The sequence below is a fragment of the Colletotrichum fioriniae genome, assembly GCF_027942845.1.
Source record: "Colletotrichum fioriniae strain IMI 355084 chromosome Unknown scaffold_6, whole genome shotgun sequence".
In the NCBI taxonomy this organism is placed as follows: Eukaryota; Fungi; Ascomycota; class Sordariomycetes; order Glomerellales; family Glomerellaceae; genus Colletotrichum; species Colletotrichum fioriniae.
This window is the reverse complement of record NW_027076842.1, coordinates 567,713-588,599: the sequence shown is the minus strand read 5'-3', so window position 1 is coordinate 588,599 and position 20,887 is coordinate 567,713. Positions and strand designations below refer to the sequence as shown.

Here is a 20,887-nt window from a genome sequence, read left to right as displayed (position 1 = left end):
GAACACGGACGACGAGACAGCACAACACCCGACTGACCCGTATACAACACGTTTAAGTAGCGGCCGAAGCGGGAGGCAGAGACGGAGATTGAACGTTTCCGCGCAAAACGATCAACACCCAAAACGTGCCAAATATTTGAAGATATTCCTCCCCTCGCCGTTGATCCTGGGTAACATTTCCTTCCTGAGAACGCGCCCAAACGGACTCAGACAGTTACTTCTCCGTCAAAAGTTTCACCCCCAACATGGCCGCACATCATTCCTCTCATACAGTCACTCACGACAGAGGGCAGGCAAGGGACAGCATCAAGTCAGGGCAAAAAAGAGGGCAATTCAAGTAACTACATCTACAATAGTGTCCCCAAAAACTCCTCCTAGGTTTCCCCGGGCTAGGCATTTTGCCTGGTTGACCCCTGAAAAAAAGGAGCTACTGAACATAAAAAAGACAGACTTTGACGTTCCCAAAGAAAACTAAAGCCGGAAGAAAAAGGTGTACATAGAAAAAGTTGGGTTGTTTTTTTTTGTGTGTGGTTTCCCATTTCGGGTGGCGTTTGCCTGCCGTGACCGATCCAACAAGAGAGACAAGAACACGAAGCAAGAGTGGACTCCATTACAGCTGGTAGTACAATACGCCAATGTTTCTGTTCTCTCTTCCCAAAGAGGGGACCCCATTCTTTAATTTCCTTCCCAAATTCGCCGGTGCCATGAAACAATTAAAACCATGACAAGGTTGCTCCCGGCAAAAAAACAGCGGAAAAACAGAGTCGGACAGGACAAAGCATAAATAGCAATTATCCGAGGGTATTCGGATTTTGGCTGGCAGCAGTCGAGCAATGGTGTTTTAATAATCGAGACAGGCCACGTGAGGCAGGACGCGTTTAATGAAATTTGGTCGTAGGACGCCAGGGTCCTGGATGCAGTCGTAAGCTAGCTTAGGTCGAAACCGGAAGGAGAATGGGGCCTGGGCTCTTGCGGGACGGCAGGGCATCCTAGGCAGAGACGACAAGGAGATGGTTGTCATAGACGTCGTGATCCGTTGCGTGGGAGCGAATTGATCATGAGTGGGTAGGGCGTTCCCACGGGGCGGGCCAGTTTCTTGGCGTAGCGAGTGGATTTGAAGAATGCTTCATTGGTTTATATTACGGTAGACTGCTCAACAGCCGCATGTAGAGAGATGTTCATGGGCCCCGTTGGCAGCGACTTTATGATCGCGCCCTTACGGTGCTCATGGGTGTGGCAGACGTTGATGGTCCAGATTGGGAGTGAGAGTGAGAGTGAGAATGGGCGCCGGAAGGCCGACCCCTCTTAGGGTGGTGGTGAAGAGTACCAACATCGTGCTTGCCTGGTCATTGTTAGCAACGTAAATTTATTTCAACACACATGTAAGGGCAACTCACCATCACAGCAGGCGCGCACATTCTCGAGCCGGTCGGCGTCCCGATCTTGTCTCTCAATAATCTCTCGGAGGTCTTCGGCGCTGTCGTGCACCTCGCTAGCCTCGTAGATGCTTGGGGTCGGAGCCGCAGCGGAGCGGCTCCTCAGACTCGAGAAGGTACCAAAGTAGCCACTAATTCTACCAGCCATGGTGGGTCTCTGAGCCTGAGCAATCGAGTGCTTGTTCGGGGTAAGCGTAGGCACGTTCATTGACATGTCAACTGCCGGAGACTGGTTGCGAGTTGTCCGTGAGTTGTATGATGACAGAGACGGAGGCGGCCTGGGACGGGCCGTGGAGTTGGTACGACGGCCGAACTGTGGGTTGAACTCGTCCACATCGGCCTGAGTGATGGCACCGGCCATCTCCTCGACATCGGACTGGCCCTCGTCGGTTGTGCGTAGCAGGAGATAAGACAAGGCGTTGAACCACGTCTCGTGGCGCTGGCCAGTCGTGCAGGTAAACTTGATAGTTCTGCCGGGAGAGATGACGATCAAACTCTTCCGGTGCAGGCCGGGTGGCATTGGGTTATCGTCGGTGACCACACGAACAGCCTCGATGGGCACACTCTTGCCGCGAAGCTCAGAACGACCGGCAGTGGCCGGGTCTCGGTCACTCCAGTACAGAGTGCGAGTATACGGGTGAACCCAGAAGTAGCGTCTGTGTCTGTTGTCGGACATTTCTCCCCTGCCGGCCTTGCGGGTGTACTTCCAGAGGTACTCGCCAATCATTGTCTGCGTGATGGCCTGGATCATGCGGGGATCGGTGTTAGGACCGAAGCCTGTTGCGGCAGCCAGCTCAGCCTGAGGGTTGAAACGGTGGTCAATCTCAGAGACAAACGACGACACTGAAGAGTGTCTGCTCATAGTAGACAACTTAGTCGGCGAGTGAACCTCAGCGGTGCCGTACGCTGAACCAGCGCGCGTGCCGCGAGCAACAGGCGTTGCCTTCATTGATGTCGAGATCGACAACGGGGACTGTGGTCTGGCGGCGCCGTTGGGAGTCTGTGGTCGCTGGTTTCTCATGGCAGAGGCAGGCCACAAGGGAGGGCCCATAACCGCACTATGCGACGATCCAGTTCTCGCAGCTTCAATGGCTTCCTTGTGGTTGGGCGGGAGAGGAGGTAGTGGTTGATTAGGCGCGAGGTTGCTGTTGGCACTTCCTGGCCTTCTGAATGCTGTATCCATCTTGTTCTCGGTGGAGAAACTGCTGAGGCTGTCGTGAGAAGGACGGCGAATGCGAACGGTGCCGGGAGTGCTCGGGGTGCCGAAGCTCGACAATGACTTGTCGGACGTGGCCTTGGTCTTTGCGAGGAGCATCTCATCAATCGCATCAGCGGTTAGGGAAGTCTGGGCGCCTGAATCCGACATGGGAACGATGACCTTGGGTGCAGGGCGGCCGGTGGCGTTAGTTGAAATCTCCTTGAACGGCCGCTGAGACTCGGGAGTCTCGGACAGACGTTCGTCGCTAGGCGATTGCCGAGTGTCGTCCTCCGCAATAATAAGGTTGTCGGAGGCCTTGTTCTTTCCCCGACCAAAGACGGAGCTCATCAAAGCATTCTTGGAGGGCGTTCTTGGCGCATCCTTCTCATCAAATGGCGAATCCATGTCGCGGGGAAGAATAAAAGCATCCCGCTTGGGGCTTCTAGGCGAGATGGGTTGCGTCTCAATTGACTCGATCGTGGAGAATCCGAAATTGGGCTTGGGCACCACGGTTTCTGGCGCAATGGCGGGCTCTACGTGCTGAGATAACACTGATGAGAAGTCCAAGACAGGCTGAGGAGCAGCGCGAGGCTCGACGTGCTCAGATGAGATGGTCGAGTACGCGAGGAGTGCCGGCGGAGGAGCTGGAACCTCGGGCTCTGCCTTGGGCTCAATGTTCTCCGATGAGATGGAGGAGAGTGTGAGGGCTGGAGGCAACGGTGGCAACACCGCCGGCTCTGCGATAGGCTCAATGTTTGCGAATGAGATCGAAGACATGGTAAGAGCTGGCGCAGGCTCGGCCTTGGGCTCGATGTTCTCGGAAGAAATCGAAGTGAGGCTGAGTACTGGGGCAGGCACAATCACCTCAGGCTCTGCCTTTGGCTCAATGTTCTCAGCTGCAATAGACGAAAACGAGAGCGCTGGTACCTCTGGAATGATGTCGGGCTCGGCCTTGGGCTCGACATCCTCGGCCACAATGGACGACAGGCTGAGAGCGGGAGGCAACACCTCGGGCTCTGCTTGAGGTTCCAGGTTGTGAGAGTACAGCGCTGAGAGGCTGAGGGTTGGCGCCGGTGAGACAACTTCAGGCTCTGCCTTGGGCTCGACATGCTCAGTGGCGATTGCTGAAAGACTGAGCGTGGGCACAACGACGGGGACTTCGGGCTCTTCTCGCGGCTCCACATTCTCGGACGCAATTGAGGAGAGAGTGAGGGTTGGCGCTGGTGCTGAGATTGGCACGGGGATGGGAGCAGGGATCGCCGCGAGAGATCTGGACGTCTCAGGCTCCTCCTTGGGCTCAATGTGCTCGGACAAGAGGGCCGACAAGGCAAGGTCTGGCACCGGGATCACAACCTCGGGCTCCGCGACGGGTTCGAGGTTGTGTGCGTGCAAAGCAGAGAGACTGAGAGCCGGGGGGGGAACCTCGGGCTCCGCTACTGGCTCCAAGTTGTGGGCGTGCAGCACCGACAGGCTAAGAGCAGGAGGAGGCGTCTCAGGCTCTGCAACAGGCTCAAGGTTATGAGCATGCAAGGCCGATAATGAGAGCGTCGGCGGGGGAGTCTCGGGCTCGGCCACGGGCTCAAGGTCATGGGCATGAAGAGCCGACAGACTCAGGACCGGAGGCGGCACCTCAGGTTCGGCCACTGGCTCGACCGCCTCTGAGAGATATGTCGAGATACTCAGGGTCGGAGGCAGGATAGGGGGTTCAGCCTTCGGCTCGACAATCTCCGAGACAAGCGGAGTGAAAGCCAAAACAGGAGCCGGAACCTCGGGCTCTGCAACGGGCTCAACGATTTCTGACACGAGAGATGTCATGGTCAGAGGAGCTGGAGCAGGAGGTGGCGTCACGGGCTCAACAACTGGCTCGATATCCTGAGTGTCAATAGATGACAGACTAAGCTCGGGAGGCGGCGGCAGAACAAAGTGCTGCGGGCTAGATGGCGGCATTGGGAATTGTGCCAGCTTAGCATTCATATCCCGATCGTACTGAGCCCCAGAGTCACTGTACGACAGCGTAGACAACGGTCTGGAGCGCACTCCGTCTGTGGCATCGTCTTGGGACAGGTGACGGGCGACCTGGCTGGCGGCCATCATAGACCCCAAGGACTCGGTCTTCTCGTCGTGAACAACACTGACAGGGGACAATGGAGGCGATTCAATCATGGGCTCTGTCATCATACCAGAGTCGACCATCAAGGGCCTTGAATCTGCGGCCGCTCTCTTAACAGGGTCTGTCATGCTACCGGTGTTGACCGAGTCGTGAGACAGAGTGGGAACTGCCGGGGTGGATGTCGAATCGGCGGTGGCGGATCTAGCACGGCTTGGTGTCTCTTCAATGCTCTCAGCATCACTGTTCTCAAGCTCGCCGAGCTCTGCGAACAAGCTCTGGCCCTCCGCGGGCTGTGGTGTTCCGGTGGCGCTGCCTGTAGCAGCACTAGCAGGGCTGCTCTGGAAGTTTGGCTCCTCGCTGACCTGCCTAGAACGGCGGTTCATCAATCCTCGTCCAAGTCTGACACGCATGCGCTGGTTGTTGTACTGCGACGTCGGCGTCCTGTACTCGATATACTCTTCATCTTCATCGGCTGAGGTTGACGCAGTGCTATCATACGAGTTTCGGCCTCCTCCCATTACAAGAGTCTGGGGACGCAGCTCACGGCCCTTGGACGGGCTTTCTGTTTCTGTCTCGGTGTCGTCGCCTCCAGAGAAGTCCTCCACGCCGGTCTGGAAATCCTCCGTCTCCGTGCCACGCTCATTGGCAGTTTCAAAGGCAGCGTCGCTAGTCTCGTTGGCAGTCTCGAAAGCGTCACTGACATCGGTGAATTGGGGTCTGTAGCTACTGCCGGGTCGGCTACCGGGTCTGCGAACGGTGGAGTTGGAGCGAATGGTGGGTGAAGTTCTCGGGCTACCAATTTCAGTAGCCTCTTCCCATTCGTTGTCGTCCTGGTAGACCTCGTTCCTGCTGCTACGGTGACCGCCGAGCAAGCCGCGGGACGGCTTCTTGAACTCTCGCGACTCAACCTTGCGGGTGCGGCGAGCAGGGGCGGGGGCGGCGTCAGTACGAAGCTTCTCCAACTCATCGCGCGTGTCCTGGAGGAGTCGCTTAAGCTCGAGCTTCTCGGTCTTCTCACGGTGAATGACAGTCTTTTGGCTCTGGATGGTTCGCTGGGCGTGCAACAGAGAGCTCTTGAGAGTCTCGGACTCGAGCATAGCGTGGCGAGGAGTACCCTTGATGGGCGAGGGCGGCGGTGAGTGCTCGGGGGTGAATCCGTCCGTCGCAGTCTCAAAGTCCTCGTCGCTAACGCCACGAACAAAGTCTCGATCGGACATGCGGCCGCGCTGGACTGAAATGGCCTTGGCGAGCTCCGTGTTCTGGCTCATTAAGTCGTCGACCTTTCTTCGCAAGGCGTTTCTCTCGGTTTCCGCCGTGGCTGCATTTCGCTTGGCGGTGGTCAAGTCGAGGTCCAGGTGCTTCACAGCTCGCTCATGCTCCTCGGCGAGCTTGGCAAGTGAGACCTTAGCATCATCAAGCTCCTTCTGCGCCGAGTTCTTCTCCACCTGGAGGACATTAAGGCTTTGCGTGAGCTTCTTCTCTCGATCCGCGCCGTCCTTTTGTGAGGCAATCAATTCGTGGATCTGAGTCTCGAGGTTCCAATTCTCGTCCTTGTACCGATTCTCGCTTTCGTCCAGAGTCTTAACACGTTGTTGAAAGTTCTCGTTTTCGATTTCAAGTTTGGACTTGTCGACCTTGATGTCGCGAAGCTCCTCATCCTTTTCGGATAGGAGTGATTGAAGGTTGCGGACCTGGGCAATCAAGGATGTGCTGATTTCGGCGGCAAACTCGATGTCGTGGATGCGATTGGCGGGCTGGTTTCTAACTTTGCGGTTTGGGACACTGAGCTTACTGGGCGATCCGGTGGCCTGAATCTCGAGCTTCTCAAATTTGGATGGACTGACGGAGCGCTGTTGCATGGTTAGCCGGAACAGACATGCGCCACTTGTATTCGGCGCAGACTTACTCTTCCTATTCTTCCGTCGGGGACGTAGGGTGAACCTCCAGCGGCTTCATTGCTGGGGACTCTCTGTTTGGGCAAGAAAGCCCTAGCAGTCTCTCGAGCCACATCGTTATACTCCTTTTCGATATCGGCGAGCTTGGCGCGCAACTCGGGAGCGAGTTCGCCTTCCGTCTCTTGCTCTTCCACTTCCTTCAATCGTTCTGCCAGTTCCTTGCGCTGGTGGACTAGTGCGGTTCCTAGCTTTCCGGCTTCGTCGAGACGTCGTTCGGTATCTGCAATGTGTGCTTGTAATGCGCGCTTCGCCTGGCCTGGCGATGAGCTGAAGGATTGGCTGTCGTAGGTTGAGTAGCGATTGTGGGCTGGGCCAGGAGGGGATACGAAAGGATCGTTCATATCCGCTTCAGCAGGCGGCAGATGGGGTTTATCGACGGCGAGTGAGGTAGCCATGTTGGGTGGGAACAATGGGGGATGCCGCCGTCAGATGCGTTGTGGCGACATCCAGTGCACGTATCCGTGGAGCAACGATGTTGTCGTCGTCTTGTCGGCCTTGATTGCTAATAGTGCGGTTGTAGACAGACGGTTGTGTTGTCGCAATTATCGGCCGAGTCAAGCAAGCTTAGGGAAATAGCCGGTACCGAACGGGGGATAGGGCGACCTGAGGTAATGAGCTGCAACACAAGCGCGGGGCGTGCAGAGCCGGCTGCCGTGTGCAGAAGGGAAGATGTCGTCACCCACGTGGGAGAGAAAACCCAAGAGGAAGAGAGGAATAAACGAGAGAAGGTAGAAAAGAGTTGGAAGCCGAGGAATTGAAGGCGCAAGTCGGGACTGGTCGCAAAGGGAAGTAGGTGGAAGAGAGTGGTGTTTACTGGGGTGCGTGATGTTTTTTGTTGACGTTGACGGGGGGCTTTGTTGTTTGTGTTCCCCCTCCCACAGCTGACCTGAGAAGGACAGAGGACAGCGATTGCGGTGCGATGGATTGTTGTGTTGTTGACTGGAATGCGGTCCCCAGTGGTTCCTTACGCGGGCGCAGGCGCTGGCGGGTTGTGTGATGGTCCTATGGAGCGATGATCAGGTCCTGCAGAAAAAATGCGCTACGCGACCAGTGAAAGCAAGGCAGTGCCTGTCTGCTTTGTTGTTTGGACTTGAGTATCTGCACGGGGGATGCAGCTAAGAGGATGGGACGGGGTGGTGGGATGAGCTAGGTGCGCCCGCACCTTTTCCTGTCCTTGTGGTTGCTCTTTTGTTTTTTGCGCCAGAACTTCAGGTCTGCGTTGTATCTTTTGGGGTCTACTTTTTTTTCTCTTCTTCTTCGTCCCTTTTTTTTGTTCTCTTCCCTTTCTCGACACACAGACACTTTTACGTACCTTTTTAGAAAGCCGCAGGATCCGATGGGCAGAAGAAACAACCAGACGATGGAAGGTTTAAGAACCTAAAGGCGGTTGGTGCTTTGGAGACGGGAACGAACGACCGGGGTTTGTTGGTGTGTGTTGTGTGACTGTGTGCTGTGCAAGAGCGGCCTGTGTCCGGGGAAAAGGACAGTGAGAAACAAAAAAACGGCGGTAAAGAATAAGACAATGGTATTATTAGGGGAAGGTCTACCGTTTCCCGTGAGTCTCGACGGGTAGAGGCGAAGGATGCCAGGGGAGAAAAAGCAAATGAGCTGGCGTGTTTGAAGAGCGCTGAGGTCTCAGTTGAGGATATTCTGCAGATGATTACGGGCCGGTAATACGAGGCAACCACGCGCGGCGGTGAACAGTGAGGTGACGAGATGGGACCGTTGGGGGTGTCCCTCTGACTCTCCTTAGGTAGCTAGATCTACCCACGGTAAGGTAAGGTAAAGTAAGGTAGCACCAGGTGGTATTGGCTGAAGCAGAGTCGCAAACCGATCGGTCGGGAAGATTGACGTATAGCGGAGCGCGGAGGTGGCGGCGGCGGCGGCGGCAGACGGAGGGAGGCGCGAAGAGAAGGAACAAAAACCAGGTAAGAAAGAACGAAACGGGTATTGGCCCGTAGAAAGATAGTGAGGGAATAAGGTCGGGTAGCTGCAGGTAAGATACCTGTTCGTTTTTTAGGGCGATTGTAGGGAGGGAAGGTGGGAGTAACTAGTAACAAAAGCTTGAATGAAAAAAAAAAAGGCAGTGTAAATTAGAACGGGAAAAAAAAAAAGGTGAAAAGAAAGATGGGATGTCCCCGAACCAGCACGGAAAGCAGGAGAAAGAGAGAGGTCCAAGTCACGATGATGAAGACGATAGACAATCGCGTCCTCGTCTTCATTCGGCAACAAGGTTCTTCTTTCCTGTGACGCTATTTGTTGCTGGTCTTGTGTCTTTTTCTCCTGGCGCGATGCTCCAAACTGAATGGGAGACTCGAGGTCGCGAAGGAACGACGAGGTCGGTTCCCGTCTGAGTAGAGTGACGCGACCGGATGGAAGCACAAGAAGGAGGGATGGAGGTGACGGTCGGCGGGTGTCGGCGTCGGCAAAGGAAAAGAGACAGACACACGACGGACGACGAGGAGGGGAAAGGGAGGAGAAGGAGGGATGGAGGGAGAGAACGTGGAAGGGGTTAGTAATTAATTTGGGAAAGGGCAAGGTCGCGAAAGAGAGAAGGAGGAAAGTGGAAAGAGGAAGGCACGAGGGGATCCTCTTTCACTTTCAAGTAAGGTATCCTCAAAATGTTCCTTCATACCTTCTTTACACAATCCACACTCCAACAACGTAATACAGTATACAGTACTGCGTTGGCCTTGAGAATATTCGTAACAAGGGCATTGTTATTCACAACTAGCTATGTAGTGTGCGCTTCTCCCCCCTTCACGCGTTACGGCGTGCGTGCACAACTACTGTGTATATGGATACAAGTGATTTTAGACCAGGTGGCCAGGAGTCCAGGACCCAGATAGAGTGTGGTTTAAACGAGAGTTGTGTTCCCCCCGTCTCCTGACTGGGAATAGCAACACACGAGACCCATCTCAACGACTATCCATTTTATTCCTGTTCCTGTTCCTGAGCCTGAGCCTGTGCCTGTCAATTCCACCCCTCATGCCTGTCCAGAACGCAGGGTGCTTGCTTGCCAGGTCTCGCTGTCTTTTGGGTTCCACCGTGGAGCTGCAGAATGCCTGCACCTATGACTGTGCAACTGCACAACTTCGGGTACCTGACAGTTTGCCTTGCGCCTACTCCATTCGTGCCATTTGCATCCGTTCAAGGACTGGCACGGTGGATAATGGCCTTGTTGTTGTACGAATAACGGGTGCTTATCGATAATGTGCTCTCAACCCTGGACGTGGCGTGCAAGCCTGCCATCAACTGACAGCAGCTCAACAACACATCATCACACTAGCAATGATTTAAGCCGCACCTTACTTTTATATGCTCTATCCATACCATTGATCTACCATACTACTATCTACCCGTCCTATGTAAATCCACCTTTGGCTGGGCCAACTACCCAGGCGGACGGCTGGTCATCTGTCCATCATCGTCATCATCATCGCCCAGCTCAGCTCTAGCTACTCATCTAAAAGCCCTCAATTTCGACATGCCTTAGCGAAGACCACTGGGGTCCATTCATCAAGACGCAGCAAAGCCACTGGGGCGGCATTTGCAGGGACGAGAAAATGGGGACATCAGCTCAAGATTGCGGGTAATGCACACAGCATGGGGGCTCTGCCACTCTACCTCGGAAACAAATGCAGGAGGTGAGTTTATTCAGTCAGCTACCTGGGATAGGCAGCTTCCTACCGCATGCAGAAGGTCAGCTTTACGGTCCAAAAACAGCTTGTCAGTTCAACATGCAGTTGTTTTGTTGTTTTGCCATGGCCTCATGCACCACCCAGGAGACGTCTCCATTCGATCGTCCAATGTCGTTGTCTTTCGCAGACAGAGACGCTCTGGGTGGCTGCCGCTGCTACAGCCGCAACCGCAGCCAATCCAGACGGCCCATTACAACAACATGGCAGCATTCTCTCACGCGCACAGCAGACAGCACAGAGGGTGAGACCGTGAGAGAGTTCACAAGAACAGCATTCATCCCGACCCCACCAAAGAATACTGCTCCCCAGCTAGTACGGATTCATGTGCTCATGCAAGCAATCAGTCGTGTCATATCGCAGAGCATGACACGGCATGGCATCGACATGGCATCGGCCGTCCATCGTCGCCCATCTATGGGCTCTTCCCCGCCAATCCATACCGCCATATCGCATCACTTCAAAACAATGCCTGTGAAGACGCGCCCAGATGTTTCCTTGGGGTACCTCCGTAAACTCGTTTTGGTCGCATAACTTTGGCCAATCTTAGCTCAAATCCACCATGAGCCAGCTCTAACCCAGCTGGGAAGCTCATCCCTGTAACCTTCTGTGCTAGTCCTTCCTCTTTCTGACCAATCGCTCCCTGGTCTTCCAGCCTCCCGATTTTCCTGACTGGCAGCTGGACTCGGCGCTGCCCCATAACGCTAAGCCGCAATTATCCAAGCACCTGATTGGTTTTGTACTTCTATGTGGGTCTTTGACTCAAGCCACGAAATTTGTCAGCCCTGTGGCTTGATCTGATCATTCTAGAAGGTATTCTTGAATCCGAGTGTTGATGATCGCCATCAGAGCTAAAGTTGACCAAGGGTAACCCCAAACTTCTCTCTCAACTACCGGCGTTGCCTAGCCTTAGCTGCGGATCATCAAAGACTTGCTGGGAAATCTATACCAACGAAATCAGAATCTCCCATCTATCTTCAGACATAGACGTACACCCGCCATCGAGACCAAGATCCATCAAACATGGCCGACAGCGCCCCAGCAACAGATGCGCCAGTCGCCATCTTCAAGCGGCGCGGCGCAAAGGGCAAAGCCAATATCCGCAAGAGACCCGCAACACCGCCGCCCGCGAACAGCGACTCCGACTCCGACTACTCATCCTCCGAAGACGAAGCAGGCCAGCGGGTCAAGAGGCGGAAGACAAAGGCTGGCGCCATCACGGCCTCATCCAAGGACACCGCCAAGTCGAAGCAGGACCTCTCCGCCACGGTCTTTACCGCCGATCGCAGTGTGCCCATATCAGACTCCAACGATGCCACGAAACAAAGCAACTGGTACGACGAGGACGGCAAGGACGCGCTTTCATCAAAGAACCTACTAGGCAGCTCGCGAGCTGTCGCAAAGACGTCCCAGGCCCCCGACGGAACATACAAGGGATTGGCGAACCAGACTTCATTCATCACGAAAAACCCAGACGCCCCAAACAAGACAGTAGGCCCCATCAAGGCGCCCACCAATATCAGGACCATCACAGTCACCGATTTCGCACCAGACGTTTGCAAAGACGTAAGTTGCCCAGCACGTTACCTCCTCAAAGCATAGATACTAACAATCTTTAGTACAAGCAAACCGGTTTCTGTGGCTTCGGCGATAACTGCAAGTACCTCCACGCCAGAGAAGACTATAAGCAAGGATGGCAGCTCGACAAGGAATGGGAGAACGTCACAAAGGGGAAGAAGAACATTGCGGGAACCGTCGTTGCCAGCGCGGACCGCACCAAGGCCGACGATGATGACGACGACGAGGAGGCCATGTTGGAGAACATCCCGTTCGCTTGTATCATCTGCAGGGAGCCTTATAAGGCGCCGATCATCACGAGGTGCGGTCACTACTTTTGCGAGCCTTGCGCGTTGAAGAGGTATAGGAAGGACCCCACATGCGCCGCGTGCGGGTCAGGGACGAATGGCGTCTTCAATGGAGCATCGAGGTTGAAGAAGTTGCTGGATAGGAAGAGAGAGCGCGCGGCGAAGAAGAGGCAGGAGGCCATAGAAGCAGGGGAGGAAGTTAGTAGTGAGGAGGAGGAATAGGATGCTAGGACTCAAAGATACCACAGCCCTGTCGCGGCTGAATACTATTCGTCTCTGGGCATGTTGTCCAAGGCAAGCTTTCATGACACTGACCCTGGTCCAAATCGCACAATCGACTTGCTGAAGTGAGAGCCGCCCTCGAAATGAGGATGACAAATGGCATATTAGATACTCCCTTATTCCCTGGCTTCCGACAGCTTTGTCAAGCTATTTCCTGTATCAAAAACTGAGGAACACAACTCCAATGTAGTCAAAGGAGCAACCCAATCAGGCACCCAGGCATGAGTTTCAGGCTACATCAGAATCGGCCTATGCTGCAGCAAAGCAGCTCCAACCAGCGCGATCCGTGCCCTTCCACCGGTCTCAATGGTGCAACTGTGTTGAGGAAGATGTTGTCTGTTGTAGCGGATTAGCACAGCACTTTACCTTACCTCAAGGTACCTTAGCTTCCAACGGCCGATAAGATAAGCAGATCCCTCAGCACCAGCGCAGGCAGGCGGCAACCCCGCCACCATCTTCCCTGTCCAATCGTGAGACAACCCCGCCATCCATGTGATCGCCCTGAACAGCTGCCACGAGCTTGACTCCCAGTCATCGACATCAGGCGGAACCACGACAAACTACATCATTCTGAGAGCCGGCGGAGGACTAGGCTGTCTTTCTTACCTCGCCAGCAACATCCTTCTCGTCAGCAAGATAGACGCCACTAAAGACAACCGCATCACCACAAAGCAAGTATACACTTAGAGACCATCGATACCTTCAACACAAGGCGTCACCGACTCGAGATACCGAAGCTTCCCTAAACGTCACAGACCGACGTTAACGATGAATCTTCTCTACTCGACCGTCAACACACTCCGCGACCGGTACACACCGGTATCGCACAAGTCCACCTTCCGCCAGACGGGTCAAATCACCCCCGAAGAGTTCGTCGCCGCGGGCGACTACCTCGTCTACAAGTTCCCGACCTGGTCCTGGGGCGACGCGGACGCCGACAGCCGCCGCGTCAGCTACCTGCCTCCCGGGAAGCAGTTCCTCGTCACGCGCAACGTCCCCTGCAACCGCCGCCTCGACGACGACTTCGCCGGCGATGCGGGCCACGAGGAGGCCGTCGTGGAGGGCGGCAAGAGGTCCGGGGCCGGCGACGATGATGAGGATGGCTGGCTTCGCACGGGCGGGCTGGCGAGCTCGCAGCCGCTTAAAGTGAAGGAGGTGCGGACGGTGGACGACTCGGGAAATGTGGGAGACCGGGAGGTTGTGGAGGATGACGATGAGATTCCGGATATGGAGGATGAAGACGACGACGAGGCCATCATCCGCGATGCAGGAGACAACGGAAAGAACAGGTAGGGATCACGTTGACTTTTCAGCTCGGGAAGATGTGGCTAACCTCTCACATTCACAGCGGTCGGCGTACATACACCCTCTACATCATGTACTCAACGTACTACCGCACACCCCGCCTCTACCTCTCGGGCTATTCGCCCAACGGCCAGCCGCTGCCGCCGCACGCCATGATGGACGACATTGTGGGCGACTACAAGGACAAGACGGTGACGCTCGAGGACTTCCCCTTCTTCGCCAACAACATCAAGATGGCGAGCGTGCACCCGTGCAAGCACGCATCCGTAATGAAGACGATGCTCGACCGCGCCGACGGGGCGCTGCGCATCCGGCGCGAGAAGCTGCGCGCCGGTAAGGCCGTCGGCGGGGACCAGGGCATGGAGGGGCTCGTTGATGAGCTGGGGAAGCTGGATGTCAAGGATGCTCAGGCCGCTGCCGATAAGGACGGCGAGTGGGAGGAGGTTGAGCAGAGCGAGGTTGACGAGCAGGAGGTTGCTATCCGGGTGGATCAGTATCTGGTTGTTTTCCTGAAGGTACATTTCTCGAGGCGTGAGAAGTCTTCAAGAGTGATGATGATGCTAACTTGTTGTAGTTCATGGCCAGCGTCACACCTGGTATCGAGCACGATTTCACAATGGGAGTATAAGTGGGCAGATTTTTCATCTGCTTCTCTCTCGGTTTTCCTCCTCCTTTTTTCTTATGGGAATGTCTTTGGCAACGGGTGTGTTGGGCGACGACAGGCTTTTTTTCCTATGTCATTGGATCACGGGGACTTAGATTACGGAACTTTGACAAACGGCGACTTTCGAGAATTCAGTAGACTACAAAGTCGAGACGGTATAAAATCCTCATTATCTCTAAACAAGTCAGGAAGTGGGGTTACCACTCTCGAGGTTTACCTTTTTGATGCATGAGGATCATGATGCGATGCGTGATGAGAAGCGTAACGATGCGCCTGGGCATTGTCGACGTGACAGGCGTTCTTTCGACCGACATCTCTATCGTTCACCCTGGTACGTAGCAGGTGAGAGTTCATGTTGGAAAGTAAGCCGGTGCTTCGTTAAGAGATTGGTATGATTTTGGAATATTCCTGTATAGATAGGATGGTACTTACCTGATGTGAGCTCTGAGCCTTAATGAGTGACAGGTGCCTCGTGTCATTGGCATAGGTCCCTTTAGCTGCTAGAGATGCGAGGTGGGGATTGTGTCAAACGACGTGGGACGTGGTAGGAGTCTGCGCTCTGGGTAAAGCTCACTTGCGACGATGAACTTGGCTTGAAAAGGAAGAGGCTCTATATGAAGAAGATATCCCCAGTATTCTCGCCGGATCGGTCTTCTACCTATGTTAGGCGCGAAAGGGAAATTTGAAGTTGTTTCGGGAAATGAAGATGCCGCCTTTAGCGAGTGTTAGGTCTACCCACGAACAACTTCTTCTACTTCCTGACCTTGCGGTGCCCCCTCGCGTTCTGTTCTACACTCCCGGACTTCGTGTGTTTGTGAGGCTGAGATAACGTCAAAGTTTTTGGCATGGCACCGGCATGGTATACTCTGAGGTGGTTGGCGACTCGGGAAATAAACATCAAGTAAGGAAGAAACGGAAGGAGTTACGAGGACACGGGAAGGCTCAAACCCCAAGCTTGTGACGATATACATTTTTCGATATATTCTCACGGAAGTAAAGTGATCAAACTCATATGCCTGATGGCCCCCAGTCTCTTTCTTCTGGGTTGCCACATCTTGAGCTGCCTTAATCACGTAGGAGATTAGCACTACATGAAGGACTCTTCCGTCACGAGATAGAGGGATAACTAGGCTTTGCTGGAAGGGTAGACTTGCCCGGGTAATTTAGTGCCTTTGTTCGCAATATCTCCCTTTGCAATACTTGTCCTAGGGTTGTAGGGAGTTACACATTCCTAAGCCGCACGAAGGCGAGAAATGGTATAAATACTGCTCTGCCCAGTCAACTTCTAGAGACAGCAGTATGGGTTGCTTCTGCCGATGACCCCGCAGGCATCGTCTATACCAGTGCCGGCTTTGCAGCCCGCAATGGCATGGGGCGTGAGTCGTCTATCTTAATACTGTTGCTTCCACATACGAGGAGTTGAGCGTCAAGGCTCTCTGCTCTCTCCCTCCGGCTTTGAGTGTTACTGCCAGGAGTATATGCCATAGGTATCAAACGACGGGGAGGAGCAGAATAGCCGCTTGAGGTTCTGATATTGCGAAACTGAGCGCAGCGGAGAGGCAAGTAGAGGAGGTTGCTAAGAGACGGCAACTAGATGTTTTTGGTAGCGCTCACCCGGTCTTCTTTAACTAAGTGCTGAGTAGTCGTATAACGAGATGATTAAGATGATCGAATACTAGAAGCTGGCGGTTATAGGAGAATATCACTTTATTCCTCTCCCGAGACAAGACTTAGAGATCCTCAGGTATTTAAAAGAAGTCTATAAAGTTTCTTATCATGTTCTTGTTATAGTGTAGCCTAGCTTCGTTCTTTTATGGAATTCGAAGTCGTACCGGAAAGTGTATTCAGGAGCCTACCGCATTTCTTAATAAATATATAATCTACCCTTATAAAACAAGAGCGCCGCGAAGGTCTTTACTACGGTATCTAGCTTTAAACATCACTTCCTAGAGTATTCGATAGGTATTAAACGCCTGAGAGGAGTGGTATAGCTTGCTGGCTTTTTGCCTTATAGTGTAACGTAAGAATCCAGGTCTGTGAGAGCAGAACTTGTGTGTTTAATTCTAAAAGTCAACAAGAAAACACCGTCTGTTCCATTCCCGTTGACAACATTGACGCCATTAAATGAGAGGATAGAGCCAGTCAAGTATCACGTTGTTCACGAGAAGTATCCTAGTGAGCTCCCGCGGCTGGTGTGTCTGCGAGACTCAAATACATACCTGACTGATAGATTTTCTCAGAGACTGCCTGGTACCGCTCCTTGCCCACAATCCGCTGCCCGGGCTGAGCTCAAGCGACCAAGAAGTTGAGGCTGGTGAAATCTTAGGTCTGGACTCTGGTTAGCGTCTACAACTGTAAAGTAACAACAGTTTCAATGCCAAGCTGCGTGACTCTGAGGGCTCATCTCGAGTATGATCCGATCTACGCCCCCCATAAACAGACAACTGTTTGATATCACAGGTTACCTGGAGGCCTTGGAAAAAGGAAGTACAACAGTACCAACGGGGAGCCAGCTGTGATTTGAACCCAGGAGTATCGAAGCTTCATGCACCAATCAACGCTTCACGTTTCTCAAACCTACTCAATCACCAGGCCCCAATGGCTGCTATCAGAATGGAAGGAGGCACTGAGTTTCTCACACTGAATGGCGATGATAGTGAATTGAGACAAATGTGAGTCTGGCTGATGAATGACCACAACGTCGAGGTTTATTCTCGATGTAGTCGAAGAAACTTCATCACTCGGACGGACCCTGCTGGTTCAAACTTGGATGAAGCAGAGAGAGAGACAAAGAAAGAAGAGGCTGAACGCGGATTTCATCTCGAAGTTCCTCGCAGCAGCCCGGACCCAAGTCTCCTGTTCAACCAACAGCTCATGATGGCTTGCGTCCATCTCACACATCAACGCTCTATATAACAAAAGAGCGATGCTCTGACAACGGCGCACCCAGACACGTGAAACAGAATACATCTTAACATCTTCGACCCGCTCGCGGAGTAAGAAGCTCTTCGTATTCAAGGGATATAATACACGTTATAGCTTGCTTACCTTCACAAGCAGCTCACTGTCCTTGAGTCCTAGAACTATGACACTTTTCACGCCATTGTATTTCTCCACAGTTTCATGAACCCTTTTGATAACCACCGCATGCCCGCAGGATACTGTCCTGGATCCAGTCAACGTGGGTGTCGACAATCACATCATATCCAAACAATACAGTGGACAACGCGGAAGCATACTATTGAAAGCAAACGCCATGATGCGTACGTACTTCGTCAGGCAAGACTCCGAAACTCCAAGCCTCACTGCTCACCTCCTCCTCCCATCAAGTTAAAGACTACAAAGGTCGACAAAGTAACATCCATCTCAACCCCTCTATAACAACTCATCAAGTATCAGGCAACCTCTTCCCGTAGCAATACAAACACGAATAAGATCCTTCCCTCATCCGTCAAGCAAGCTCATCTTCTCTTAGACTAGGGCAAGAAAACATTTATGCTCAGCAGGACAGTCTCATGCCGCAGTAATCATCCAGCCTCCTTTTCTTACCTTGTCACCTTGTCCCGCTTCCCTCCAAATCGCATGTTCAATGAAAACCCCAAATCGCAGAGTTCATCGCCCGCAGAACGCCACGTCCAACTCTCTGCTCCTCGCCTCAGGAGAGAAACCCGCAGCGATCCCAACCCAAGAACTCTCTCGACAACCTTGTCGTCTGGGAAGCAAGCACTCATGTTAATAGCCTGCCACGGGGGAAAAGTACAGCGTAAGGTAAGCTACGAGTGTATACATTCAACTTCGAGCATAGCAGTATTGCCAGTTGCAGTTACAAGTAGCAGCCAAAGATACAGCCAGAACCTCCAGCTACATATAAAGCTAAAGCTACACCTCCCAGACGATATCCGCAAACTTCCTCCTCCCGCCCCGAGATCACCGTGCGAGACAGACTCCCACCTGAACCCCCAAGAAACACAAAATGAACAGAAAGGCGCGAGGACATGTACGACCTGAAGCCATGCCCGGATGATAAACATACATATCCGTCCTTCTCCCGGCCCTCAATAAACACCCATAGCGAAAAGACGCTCCGGGAACCGGAGTGAAGTTCCCCGGGCTGCGCGTCCTCCCAGCCCCAACCGCGCACAGTCCGCGATCAGCCCGCTCGCCGCATGTTGAGCGCCGCTTTTCGCATTCAATTCCTCCGATCATTTTCCCTCTGACCACCTTGGACTTCCGTCCGAACCACGGGGGCACGGAGGGGAAAATCTGTTCCAAGGGACGTCCATGTAGATTCAGCAGATTAGGTAGCCCATGTTCGGATAACGTATGGGATTGCCGATCTCAAATTGATGTAGGACCTACCATGCTACCTCAACCAATATGCGAAAAACGTGCCAGCTACTTTAACCCATCGCGATGGGTAATCTTTTCGGCTGCCATGACTTTGAGTCTACCAAAGGCTACTGTCAGTTCATAACAAAAAACGGACTTGCACGTATCCTTACGCAATTGAGTGTGCGTAGGAGAAAGCAAATTGAAACTTTAAAAAACGTTCGGCTTGGCATACTTAGCACCACCACGACGAAGAATCGCTCTGTCAAGCAATGGGAATCGCCGAACGAGCCAAGCCAAACCCCAAAAATGATGGAGTGCCCAGCTGCAGGCATATATCAACAAAAGCCCGTCTCCCAGTCGGGCTTCCCCTCAGCTGGGCACGCCAGGGACAGGCTCGCCGGACCATGAATGGTCAATGGTGGCATTTTTGGCAGAACGCCAAGCGTCGCCCATCAAGGACTGAGCTGCTTCCTTCTCTCTAGGCATTCGATCATCGTCGGAGGGGGCCAGACTGCCCACTAGGGATGCAGACGTCGCCGACTCGGGTTTGGGGTTTGGAGAACCCTTCTAGAAGATCTGGGCCCAGGGCGATCACCCTCTTCGCCACATAAGAGGAGAGATAAGCTCTCGCGCTCTCTCTCGTTCGGCATGGCACAAAAAGTCTGATCATGTCGGAAACTGCAGGTCAATTCCCCACCTGGCGATGGCAACCTCCATGCAGATGGAAAATTCTGACGATAACGAAATCATCAAATGGCTAGGCATTGGCCCATAGACGCAAATATCCAATATATGCCACGTCCATGTCCGTGTGCCCGAAGCTCAACGACCGAGTATTGAGCCGCAGAGCTTTGCGACGGCCGGATGGTGTGCAGGATGTAGAGACTGGACTGACCATCAGTGCCAAAGTATTTGGTACGAGTGCAGCGAAGGGCGTGACTGCAAGGATGATTGGCAAGCCGCCATTAAATAAGACCGTCATCTTCACCATCCTCCATAATGGTACATACCAGCCATGAGGGATTTTTCGAGATGCCGCATGTACGGAGAGCGTGAGAATGGCCTGTTCCCTCCCACCCATCCGGGATAGAGTTCCTGGGGGTGTGATTGCCTCCGGGACAAAGGAGCATCGTATCGACGTATCGTGGCCGTAAGCCACTTGTACCCCGCGAACCCCAGATTAATACCATCTTCCCGCCCATGTCGGGGCATCTCGTTGACCAAAGTTGTCTTCGGAGAAGTAGACGCCTGCACGACGCGGCTGCCCGTCTGCCGTGGAACGAGGGCGCTGGACAGGACATGCTTACAGACGCGTTTGATGGTCTGCAGCTCGGAAAGCTGCGGTGAATCGAAATGCTACTTCAGGTTCAGAAACAGAAGGCAGTCGCATGAGCTTCCCCGGGATCAAGCTGGGGAAGCTCCAATAGGTCGTTTGCATCTCCAGCTTGAGGATGCAGCAAGCATTCAAGCGAGATTTCCAGCCCCTTTTACCAGCAGCAGCAGCAACTGTCGACTCACGCTACATTGCTGGCACCGGCGCATCGCAGCGCATCGTAGCGCCTAGCTAGCCCTGTCAAGCATGCCGCCAAAGACCCGAGAGGTAATTGCACTCAGTGAAGTGAGGGGCTGCTGTAGACGGGGATTAGAGTGAAGTGAAGGGAAGGGCGGCGGACGAGCTCCAGAGCTCTCGGGGGCCTTTAGCTCACCGCCACTTGGCTTGGCGGGAACCCGTCGTCGAGGGCTCGAGCGGGTGGAGGGGCAACGGGGCCAAGTTCGGGGGAGAGACTCAGAGATGGAGACTTGTGACGATGTTGGTGGTGGTGGATTGCCAAAGGAGGAGCTTCGATTGGAGGAAAAGCCCGTTTTGACATGCCTTGCCGTACGGTGAATCCCGTCCGAAACGGATCCCATGGCGTGGCTTGGCTAGTAAGCCAGCCACGTCCCCAGCTGTCAGAAATCCTCTAAGGTACTCAACCCATTCCAATCCAGCATCGACAACGCTTCTCTGCCTCAACTAACAGACTGTGATAATATGGCAGTTC

General features: G+C 53.6%; 3 protein-coding genes across 3 annotated transcripts; 2 read left to right on the top strand and 1 right to left on the bottom strand.

Annotated features, from left to right (window-relative positions):
• Nucleotides 1-1,371: 1,371 nt before the first annotated feature.
• On the bottom strand, nucleotides 1,372-7,094 carry N0V96_005636 (uncharacterized protein; the record flags this gene model as incomplete). Its single annotated transcript, XM_053195548.2, has 2 exons — nucleotides 1,372-6,594; nucleotides 6,651-7,094. The coding sequence occupies 2 exons, from the start codon at nucleotides 7,092-7,094 to the stop codon at nucleotides 1,372-1,374; spliced, it is 5,667 nt and encodes a 1,888-aa protein (XP_053046887.1).
• A 4,326-nt stretch (nucleotides 7,095-11,420) lies between these two features.
• On the top strand, nucleotides 11,421-12,484 carry ATG3_2 (E2-like enzyme; the record flags this gene model as incomplete). The annotated part of the gene is made up of 2 exons (XM_053195549.1): nucleotides 11,421-11,963; nucleotides 12,017-12,484. The coding sequence occupies 2 exons, from the start codon at nucleotides 11,421-11,423 to the stop codon at nucleotides 12,482-12,484; spliced, it is 1,011 nt and encodes a 336-aa protein (XP_053046888.1).
• An 828-nt stretch (nucleotides 12,485-13,312) lies between these two features.
• Nucleotides 13,313-14,477, top strand: ATG3_1 (E2-like enzyme; the record flags this gene model as incomplete). Its single annotated transcript, XM_053195550.1, has 3 exons — nucleotides 13,313-13,833; nucleotides 13,893-14,364; nucleotides 14,424-14,477. The coding sequence occupies 3 exons, from the start codon at nucleotides 13,313-13,315 to the stop codon at nucleotides 14,475-14,477; spliced, it is 1,047 nt and encodes a 348-aa protein (XP_053046889.1).
• Nucleotides 14,478-20,887: the final 6,410 nt, after the last annotated feature.